This window comes from Excalfactoria chinensis, chromosome 6 (genome assembly GCF_039878825.1).
Source record: "Excalfactoria chinensis isolate bCotChi1 chromosome 6, bCotChi1.hap2, whole genome shotgun sequence".
NCBI lineage: Eukaryota > Metazoa > Chordata > Aves > Galliformes > Phasianidae > Excalfactoria > Excalfactoria chinensis.
In genome coordinates this window covers 8918202-8929148 of record NC_092830.1, presented here as the reverse complement: position 1 = coordinate 8929148, position 10947 = coordinate 8918202, and the positions used below count along the sequence as shown (strand labels likewise).

Here is a 10947-nt window from a genome sequence, read left to right as displayed (position 1 = left end):
TACATCTGCAACGTCAACCAAAAATCAGAGCTCACCGGTGGTTCTCGAGAGTCTTTTTTGTGTGGTTTTGAGTGAAACTCTTAAGGAAGTTCCTGGCCTTCGCTTGCGGACCAGATAATTAATATATTGAAGGCTTGTTTCCTGATTTCTTCCTGTACATCTGCTACAAAATGACTATACATAGAGATGTAAGGACATATTAAAATTGGAACTCTGATTCCACTATGATTTTTCACTTAGAATATTTTGAAATAAAGGTGTCTTAGTTCTCATTTTCTTGGTAATGAATGTGTAATGTGTTGCCAGTCTTCTCGGAGGTACTTCCAGCAGAAAAAGGCATCTGGCAATTAGAAAAGCATATCAGATAACAGCGGTTGCTGTAAATACCCAGAACCTAAGCAAGTTTTTCATCTGGCAGGTTTCCATGCAGGTCAGCTGTCGCCCTTTCATTCATCTTAATATTAGGGCTTCTGCCTGTTAAGTGTCTGCTTAGGTACCGATAGCTGCAAAAGGCTGGACGCTTCCTGTCGGAGAGCCACTGGGGGACACACACATATCTTACAGCATCGGAGCCTTTGGATAGTTTCTACATTTCCTGGGCACTATCTTTGATAGGTATTTGAGGGCAATAGGAATTCTATTATTAAATTATTATTATTATTATTATTATTATTATTTAATATTGAATTCTATTATTAAATGCAAACATGTTTCACATGGGCTCAAATGCACCCTGCTATGGGCAAGCATCCAGATTTTGCAGTTGAACGTGGCAGGGTCTGAAACAGCGACCTTCATTTGAGATCTCTATCATCCTCAAGGAAAAACAAAACAAAACAAAACAAAACAAAAAAACAACAAACACACAATAAATGCTAATTAAATAAAGAGTTAAATTAAAAAAATAAAGAGTTAATAAATAAATAGTTACTTAAATAAATAGTTAAATAAATGTTAACTGAATTAATAACTTTCTTATACCAGGTGAAGTCTGTAATATTTTTTTTCCAACTTCTTTTAGCACACGTTCAGTGAAAGCAACATGTTTCACACAAGACAGTTCAACTGGAAAGCAAATTTATTCTATTGGCACATGAGAGTCATTATGGAAACTATTTACAGTAGACTGAAAGTGATAATGTTGCTGTTAGTGTTGTCTTTAGAAGTTTACAGTTCAAGACATTGAAGATAATTTCACACAAATTCCATTTTAAGAATAGTTTTTAATACTAAAAATACTGAGTCATTATGTATGATCATCCTGTGAGAGTAAACCAAAACCAAAATCTAACATGACTTTCAGGCGTATGTAAGAAGCTCTTTAAAGAAGGGGTAACTCTGGAGTCAGTCCGGGATCTTCTGTACTGCTGAACAGCTCCAATTGTCATTAAATTCTTCTTTGAGGCCTTTCGAGTTAATATTAATGGCCTGCTTTACACAGTATATTACTTAAAAAAAAAAAAAAAAAAAGAAAGAAAGAAAGAAAGAAAAAACAAACAAAATAACGCATCTCATTTTAAATGGAAGAGACAGGAATCACACCAATATTTCACAAAGAACTTTCTCAACATTAATTGAAAATGAAAGAACCAGAGTTGAAGCACGTGCAAACGGAGTCTCAGTTCCCCAAGAGCGCTTCGTTTCTCTGCAATAAATCTCTTCTGGCTCTGCTTTGTGCAGTAAAATCCTCTGTGGAAATTCTGATGTCGGTTGTGGGTTTTCTGACGAATGTTAAAAATCATTTTGAAATATTGGCTCAGCGTCCATTTCTTTGACAGAGCGGCTCGGGTGGCAACAGAGCTTAAGAATCACGTCGTCGGAACACCTCCGCTACAGGCAGGGCCGCCACCCGCTCGGCGGAGCCGCCCGGAGCCCCGTCCGACCGGGTGCGGAACGCCTCCGGACGCGGGGCCGTCACGGCTCCTCCGCGCGTCCCGCGCCAGCGCCTCGCCGCCCCGAGTAAGACATTCCTGCCTCCTCAGATGTCACCTAAATGTCCCCTGTGTTAATTACAGCCGTTCTGCCTTATCCTGTCTCTTTCAGGCTGTAACAGAGATGACAAGTCACAGCTGGAAGCGATGACGGAGCACGTGGCGAGAAGGGGCCGGGCCGACCCGGGAGAGCTCAGGTGCGGGCGCCGCAGCGTAAGGGGCGGAGCCGGGATCCACCCCTTCGCAGCCCTCATTTAAGACTCGGCGGCGGAGGTGAGAGCATCTTGCCCGAGTTCTGTGAGTAGTAGAGAGATCTTTAGAAGGTGAGGCGTTTTTCTTTTCTTTGGTGCTGCTTCTGTGGCAGTTGCTGCGTTCGGGCTCGTCTTTGGTTGCCTAGCGCTTTGCCACCCTCCTGTTATTGCTGTACTTCACATCAGTACAACAGTATCACACAGACCGCATAACAGGTCAGCGTCTGTCCTGTTTATGAGCTCGCTTCGTGTGCTAGTAGGCTGTAATGAGGCCTTTGTCCCTTGTGATAAACAGACCCAAATCCCTCAATGTTTCTCGTTGGAAGAAGTATTGTAGCCCTTTGCTCCCTTTTGCGGCCTTCCCCCGGAGCCACTCCGGCAGTATTTCTCCCCCCGAGGCCCAGGCGCGGGACTCCAGCCGGGGCCCTTCGGGGCAGAGCGGAGGGGGACCGTCACCTCCCTCTTCCCGACGCCCTTTTTCTTCTGACGCGGCCCAAGATGCCGCCGGCCTTCTGGGCCGCAAGGGGGTGCCGTTGTGCTCACGTTCAGCTTCTAATTCACTAGAACCTTGACCCAAGCGGGACACCGGGCTTCTTTGAACCTCGTAATGTTCACGTGGTCTTGCTTTTCATATTTGTCTAGATCCCTTTGGATGATAATCCCTCCCTTCTTTTGTATCAGCAGCACCACCGAGCTCGGTGTCATCAGTGAACATGTCTAGGGTGCGCACGATTCCAATATTTGCGTCATCGGGTACGAGGTTGAAGAGCACTGCTCCATAGAGCGGGCCTTAGGGAATGCTATTCGTCCCCGTGGGGTAAAGAAAACTGGGACTTGTGTGAGCAGAGTGCATGCTGCAGGGTTAATGATTTGAGATGCCAAGAAAGGGTGTTGTTGTTGTTGATGGTGGTGTTGTGTGTTTGGTTTTTTTTTCTCTGTAAAAGAAGTGAAATACTTGGAGTATTGGCATTGCAAACAAGATGGGTTGGAAACCTGTGAGCTTTTGAACATATGACTGTGAGGTTTCTTTTAATTAAACAATTGCCCCTTCCGGGAACCGAGCAAATTCTGCTAGTGGCTTCTCTGTGAGAAATGTCAGATTTGATCTTCTATCTCAGCACAAGTAGAGGAGATGAGGGTTCAGCAAGTCAGACAGCGACTTGAGGAGTGCGTTTTCTTGTGTGATCATCTCACTTGATCAGAGTTCCATTTAAAACAGAACAGTAAAAAAGCCTGTGAGTCAGACAGTCTCCGCAGCCTTCTTTCCTCACGTGCTGAGCTCAGTCAGAGTCCTTGGAGTTCCGGTGAGCTTTTGTTAAGCTCTTGCAGAGCTTTTGCTAAGGTGGCAAAGTTTGGGGGATCCCATTTCTCTGGAAAGGCTTTGAGAAGGATAAACGATTCTGCTTCCTTCTGCGAAGCGGTTCTGCCTGACTTATCCGAGGCCAGCGTGTCTAGGTACTGGAGTATACCAGTATATATATATCTATAGATAGATAGATATAGATATATTGATATATAGATAGATAGATACCAGTATATATATATAGATACCGGTATCTCTCTATCTCTCTCTCTCTCTCTCTCTCTATATATATATATAGTATACATATATATAGCTTGTATAGTAAGCAGTAAGATTTGCAAGACTGTCAGGGAACTGCAGAATCCATGTCCGATCCCGCACCTGGGCGAGGCGACCGGGTCTGTCTCGGGAGCACAGGGGGAGGCGATTTACCATAACAATGGGAAAGGGTGGAACCAGGCTCTGCCCCTGTCAGACCTCACTCGAGGGCCTTTTGCCAGCGAGGAAGGATCTCTCGGCCGAGATCCCTCCTTTGTGAAATTTTTCAGTGAGCCGAGATCTTCAGAGACAGGTAAGCCTTGTTCTTTTTGTTACATGATCTCACGGCAGTGGTTCCGGTGCTTTTACAAAGATAATAGCTGTAGCCTTAATATTTCTATTTATATGGCTGGATTTTGATGTGTGAAGTAATTAAGAACTTAGAAACTGCTGAGAAGGGTTATATCAGATAAAGGAATTTAAAAGATCTCCTACTGTCATTGTAGGTTTGGTTTCTCTTTAATTGGGAAAAAAATCCCCTTACTTTGACATTCATTGCACGGTTTTGAGGGCAGGAATTTCTCTTCTCAGCATGAAAAGTCAATTTGATGCGGAAGGGCTATTACTAGAGACTTCCCCACGTGAGCGTAGATCTAGAGAATGTGGGAGCTCCCACACGGCGTGACAAGGGAGAGGGTTTTTCAGTCTAGGGGATCAAGAGAGGGGCGTTTTTGGCTGTTTGAGTCTTCATAGCTACAAAACTTACTTTCTGTTCAGCCCTTCTGGGTATTGGTAGTAGAACACACTGGTACTGATTCTATGCAGACAATGTGTTTAGTGAAACGTCTTGGATTTTAGCAGTTGAAAGTCTTTGATGCTGCGTGTACTTGTTAGCTATATCTGTATTACTGATTGTGACCTGTTTGTCATTATGCATGAAGGGGATAGGCTCATTAACTGCAACGGTTTAAGCAATTCTGATTCAGTAATTAATTGCTATAAGTTCTGCTTTCTAGTTTGCCTTCCCTTTTTTTTTTTTTTTTGCTGTTTCTAACATCCGCTCGCTCCACTGAGCGCACGCATAACAAAAGAGGCGTCTGTGCCGTGTTCTAGTTCTGTATTATCCGAGTATGTAAGGAAGATGCTTGTCGGGCAGGGGGATGCAGAAAGTCAGTCCTATCTCAGCAGACAGCCCTTCCTCCTTGTACCTCTTATTTTTATTATATATATATATTTAAAAAAAAAAAAAAAAAAAAAAAAAAAGCTAAGCACTGACTCAGACCCCTACAAAGGAGACTGCAAGCGTTTGTTAGGATAAATGACGAGAGGAGAGGCTGGCAAAGCACGTGCAGTTTGGCAAGAGCAATTCTGCTCTTTATATATATATATATAAATACTTTAGCTTTTTTTTTATTTTTTACTGATTTGGAATCAGTATCGAGAGGTGTTCAAGGAAAGGGTAGGTTACGCACCAAGTTTCATACTTTATTAGTGTGGCTGTGACTGGTTATCTGTTAGCTGGTTTAGATCTTACATAGACGGTGAGGGTGCTGGAGAGTCACTTGTCATAACCCCTTTGCCGAAGCATTTGGACCGGACTCTCAGCAATATCCGGGGCAGTCAACAGACTGACAGTGAGCAGCAAGGAGCAATAGGATGTTTTCTCCTTGAGTTTACTAGAAAAATCAGACTTGTAATTGTGATGAGCTTGTTGTTTCTTATAAGCATGTATTAGCTCAGTTAAAGAGACTTTAACCATTCCTCAGGAAAACAATCCATCATTATGCTTGTTGCGATGATCATTTGCCTTCTAACATGTTCTTGAACTATTAATTAGATATATCTACTAATGTACTGCTGTGCTGTTCATATCAATAGGGAAGCAGAATCATTTTTAAGTGAGCTCTGCACACAGTCCTGAATTATCTAACAACTGTTGCACTTCAATGGTAGCAGAAACAGATCATTTATTAAACATGTAGCCAGTACATAACTGCAGACTACGGCAGAAAAGATTCAACCTGTTTGCTTTTAGACACAGAGGCAGAAGGGAATGCAGTTCCATTTATTTCAGTCGGAACAATGTGATACAATACCACCACCCCCTTTTGTATTACAGTTAAGTCTCAGTTTGGGACCAAGTTTCAAGGCAAAGGCTTTAAAGGAAAAGCAGCAGCTAGAGAGTTTCCTAGGGAGAAACCACAGTAAATCGGCAGCAGACTTAACTGTAACGTAGAAAGAAGTGTTTTCTGAAGAGCTCAAAGCTTTACTGAATTAAAGGAGTACTTCTATCCCTAAGTTCAACTGCAACAGTAAAATCACTGGTATCATTACTCTGCAGTTTTACTTGTTGCGTAAAGCCTATCTGATATGTTATGTAGTCTTGCATTAGTTAATTTGAATTTAAGTCTCAATTTATTTTTCTACAGGCTATGCAACATAACAACTGGGCGTGCTTATGAGGGATCACCTTTTACCTTAATCAAGATAAACAGCCTAACACCCACACCAAAGGAACAAGGCTCAAGTCCAGAAGTAGCCAGCACATCTTTTATTGAGGTAAGTAACATATTACTGTGGGGTTTATCTTTGTTTTATTCAAAGACAGACAGGCATCCTCTGTACAAAGTCTTGAGCGAGGCTTCTCTTTCCTTTAATTGCATAAGACATCCCACTCACATCTGACAACACACAGCACTCACTCTGACAGCCACAACAGCTTTATTGAAAGAACATTATAAGCCTTTATTTTGTCTCCAAACAAGACAGACATCATAACCAACTTCTCACCTTACAGAAGTGAGCTTAGAGATATGCCAGTGGTACACACTGAAATGAGAACAGTTATACCCTGATGTTGCCCTCTACAGTTGGGCTTAAGTAATAAAGTAGTAATAACAAAGTAATAATAATTTATCTATTTTTATTTTATTTATAATTAGTAATTCAAAGCCTTGTCTTACAAAGCAAGTCATAGTTCATATTTTATTTTTAAAATTTAAGTTGTCTGCCTACAGGTTACATTCAGCACACATTTAAGGAGGCACACTTAGAAATACTGAGTTAAACCTCATTAATGCAAAGAGATTATTTAATATTATATAAATGTAGAAAAGCACTCAAGTCAGCCTTGGACTTGACACGAGGAACCATCTGGACCATCTTCTTTATTCTTCTATTTAACTGACTTGCATTCCTGGAAAAAAAAAAAGACACACTTAGAGCAGAATAGCAACTTAACTCCTTCTCAGGTATCTCAGACTAAACCCTTTTAAGAGGGCAACCCCCGCTACTTCTCAATTGCCATTTAGTGACTACATAGAGAAAAGCTGTTTCATCATTCTGGTTTATCCTAACGCTTCAATTCATTTTTCTTCTTTTGCAGGACATAGAACCCAGCTCCTCCAAGCCTCCTTTACAGCCCAGGAGCCCTACCACAATACAGCCATCACCACATAGGAAACAGTCAAGCACACAGGGAAGACAACTTCAGCAGAAGCTGCCCCCCACTCAGGGGAAGCCTCTATAGGAAGAAGGGGCTTTCCCTCCTCACCCCCACTCAGGGGGCCCCGATGCCAGGAGGGGCCCCCCCACACCCCCACTCAGGGGGGCCCCTATGCCAGGTGGGGCCCCTCCTCACCCCCACTCAGGGGGCCCCTATGCCAGGTGGGGCCCCCTCACACCCCCACTCAGGGGGGGCCTTCACAGGCCCCCCAACCGGCAAAAAGACCGACATGAACCCACCGTCCCGCCCAAAAATAAAAAAATATATCTCTTTAGAGATAGTGCAAAACCCAGTGTCTAGCCCCATGACAAAGGGGGAAACTCCGGCCACTCACTCCAAGAGTGAGCAGCCAGAGTTTCCCCCTTACATTCCAAACCAAGTCAGCACAAAAGCAAAGGCCAAACGAAGAAAACTAACAGCCCAAGAAAAAAAAGCTCAAAGACCTAAAAAAACCTAACTACTCAACACAAACAATTAACCAAAACTAACAAAGTCAACTTAACACCTCAACAACCAAAAAAACAGCAAAGCACTAACAAAACATCTAACTCCTCAAAGAAATTTCAACAACAAAAGAAAACTAGAAGCCAAAAACTAAGACAACTAAACAACAAAAACAAGCCAAGACCTAACAAACACCTCAACAACCAAATTTAAACAACAAAAGAAAACCCTGCATGTTCAAACACTAACTCCGCAAAAAACACCAGCCTAAACTAACAAAGACAACTCCTAACAGACCAAACTCAACACAAAAAGAAAACTCAAGCAACTACACTTTCCCCACAAAAAAACAAGTCCTAACGAACGCACAAACATCTAACTTCTCAACAACCAAAGCAGCAAACTCCGCATGCTCAAACACCACACTAAATCTCCAAAAAAATACCAAACTCAACGCTACAAAAACAAACCGAGTCCTGACACACCACAACCGCAAAACTACGAGGAAAATTCAACGACCGCTGACAAAAGCCGAAAACTTTGCACGCTCACCGACACGAACACTTTCCCTCAAATAACACCAGCCAAAACTAACTCAGAAAACTCGGTGCCGCAAAAAACAGAAACCAGCCAAGTCCTAACAAGACACAAACAACCAACTGCTCACCGAGAAACATTAACTGACCTTCAACAAAACCAACTGCTGACCGAGGCAAATGCAAAGACACCGCATGCGCTAAACTGACGGTGCCAACAATAACACGATCGAGCTAACCCCCGACGGCTCCGTCCCCTAATGAAGCACAAACAACACTACAAAATCTAGCCTCCGAACCACACAAAAAACAAACATACACCAAAAACTACACAAGTTGCCGATGCTACACGCCTCAACCGATCTGCCCTGCCTTCCGGACATCAGGCTCCGCACTAACAGAAACCGCACGAAAGAACACAACGCCAACCTATGCGAGCCCCTAAACCTGATCCAAACGAGCCGTCTGACTCACCCCCTGCCACCGTGCCCACTGCAACTCCCTGCGGCAACATTAACAAACATTCCACCATAACCACTAACTATGGCCAACCGGCAATAGAAAAACAACCCCCTCACCGCAGTGCTAACCTCCAACCGACCGCCTGCTGAACCCCGCTTGACACTCTAGCACGACCCTTCTCCTGCCTTTGCCCGCCAGCCACGGCATCGACAGACGCACCAGCTGCACTAGAACCTGACAAAACTAAACAGCTCTAAGACATAGCACCTCACACTACAAAACCCTTACAGGACAACCACACCAATATTTCTTAACCCTAATCCTCTAACAAGTCACACGCCTCGAGGGCACGACCGAAAACGCTCCATCTACCTCCAAAAAAAAAAAAAAAAAGGGCAAAGAAACACAGCCCCTACCTGGTGATGCCGTATCCTCATCCCGACGGGCTTTCGCGTGGCCGACCTTCTCGTCCGACGGCTCGCTCCCCTGCTCCCCTCCGTCCTCCCTGTCGAAGCCGATGCTCCGCTACAGAACGCGATGTGAAAGAAAAAAACCTGCTGTTCGGCTCCCTTGCTTCCGTGGCTTTGTGATGGTTATTCCATTGCGAATGCTGCTGGCCCAACTTGAGTATCCCGGGACCACAGGACTCCACAACCTGTCTGGAGAGTGAAAACCTGTAGTTCTGCCGGCCGTCCTTCTCACGCTTCCCAAAAGCTGCGCCGATCGTCTTTACCCCGCAGTCCTCCAGTCCCTTGCAAAAATAAAATGATTCATTGAGTAAAAAACTACCTGCAAATCACTCACCCCAACTCCCTTTGTTCAGGTTACTCCCGTCACTTACTCGCAATTGAAGACGAGCTCCGGAGGCCTCGCGCTCCTCCCGGTCTCCTGTCACCTGCAGAAAAATTTTAGTCTTAGACTCGCTGACCGAACCTCCTGCAAAGATACATTTCACTTTCTTGACAACTAGCAGGGACGTACAAACCTACTGCTAGAACAAACGACTGAAGCCGAGAAGCTCCTTTTGGATGCGTGCACGCCCATTTCCACGCTTCTCGGTCCCGGCCTGCGACGGACGCCCCCGGCAATGAAACCCACGCGGACCGGCCGCTCGAGCCCCGCTCCTCGGCGCTCCCCTCGTTTCCGCGTCCCTCGAGGAACTCTCGCCACAACACCGACTCCGCCGCCGCGTCCCCGGAACGTATTTCTGTAAAATCTGTGAGCCCTCCACGACAGCGTTCCTGTCCAGCCGTGTCTCCGTGTGGAGAATGAGACGACGCTCCTGAAACTACACAGAAGAGAAAAGGAGAGAACACACGATCCCGTCCCCCTCGCCGAAAGCGGGACGGACCGAAGCGCCCGAAAACGCCGGCCGAAGGGGCGAGGCCGCCCCGGGGTCCCTCTCCGCCCGGGCCCGTCCGGCGGCGGTACCGCGCCGGCCCATCCGAAACGCCGGGTCGGAACCCGACCGCCGCGCCTAACTAAAGGCGAGGAAATAGAAGCGGCCGAACGGCGGACCTGCGAGATTACTACAAAAAACAAAAACAAACACAAATACCTATTAACTCCCAAACTCTCAAGGCTTCCACCGCCTCAGCGATTCCGGCATAAAGGAGCCTCCGCCGCGACCCTCGGGCGATCTGCGAAAAGAAAAAGATTCTGATTCTCTCGCCGTCGTTTCTTACTCCCGGCGGCACCGAGACCGCGGGAACGCGGCCCCGTCCCACTCGCTCCGGCTCGACAAAAAGGAAGGATCCGAGAAAGCCGCTCAAAAACTCGGGACGGACCGAGAAAGCGGCGGGGCTGCGCTGCGACTCGGAAAACCGAGCGGCGGCTCCCTCCGAAAACGTGACGGCGGCCGGACGGCGACACTGTGCCGGCTCCCAGAAGCCGGGGAAGCCCGGCAGCTACCCCGCGTCGGCTTCAAACTGAGCGCGGCGAAAGCCCGGCGGTCTCCCGTCGGGGAAGCCGAGCCCCAGACGGCTCCGAAGCGCGTCATCTCTTAGGCTCCGGTTCTAATAGAATCACTCACCGGTCAGGGACGATCCTCGGAGCGAAAGATCCGGCAGCAGCCTGAAACGAAACAACGAAAAACATCACAACCAAGCCCAAAAACACGCGTAAAAAAAACACACCCACCTACCGCCTTTCGGCCTCACCGACGCGAAGACCGGACCAAGAAACGCCACCCGCTTCGGCTCCTCGTAATGCTGATTCCCGTCGACTCCCTCGTGGCTACCGGCGGCCTCAGGCGGAG

At 46.1% G+C, this 10947-nt stretch overlaps 1 protein-coding gene across 1 annotated transcript; it reads right to left on the bottom strand.

Moving 5' to 3' along the window:
* Window positions 1-6327: 6327 nt before the first annotated feature.
* LOC140254027 (uncharacterized) lies at window positions 6328-10689 on the bottom strand. The gene is made up of 6 exons (XM_072340206.1): window positions 10474-10689; window positions 10249-10330; window positions 9680-9978; window positions 9532-9585; window positions 9107-9441; window positions 6328-6939 (listed from the first exon to the last, which is right to left on the bottom strand). The coding sequence occupies exons 1-5, from the start codon at window positions 10687-10689 to the stop codon at window positions 9124-9126; spliced, it is 969 nt and encodes a 322-aa protein (XP_072196307.1). The 3' UTR covers window positions 6328-6939; window positions 9107-9123.
* Between the last annotated feature and the right edge of the window lie 258 nt (window positions 10690-10947).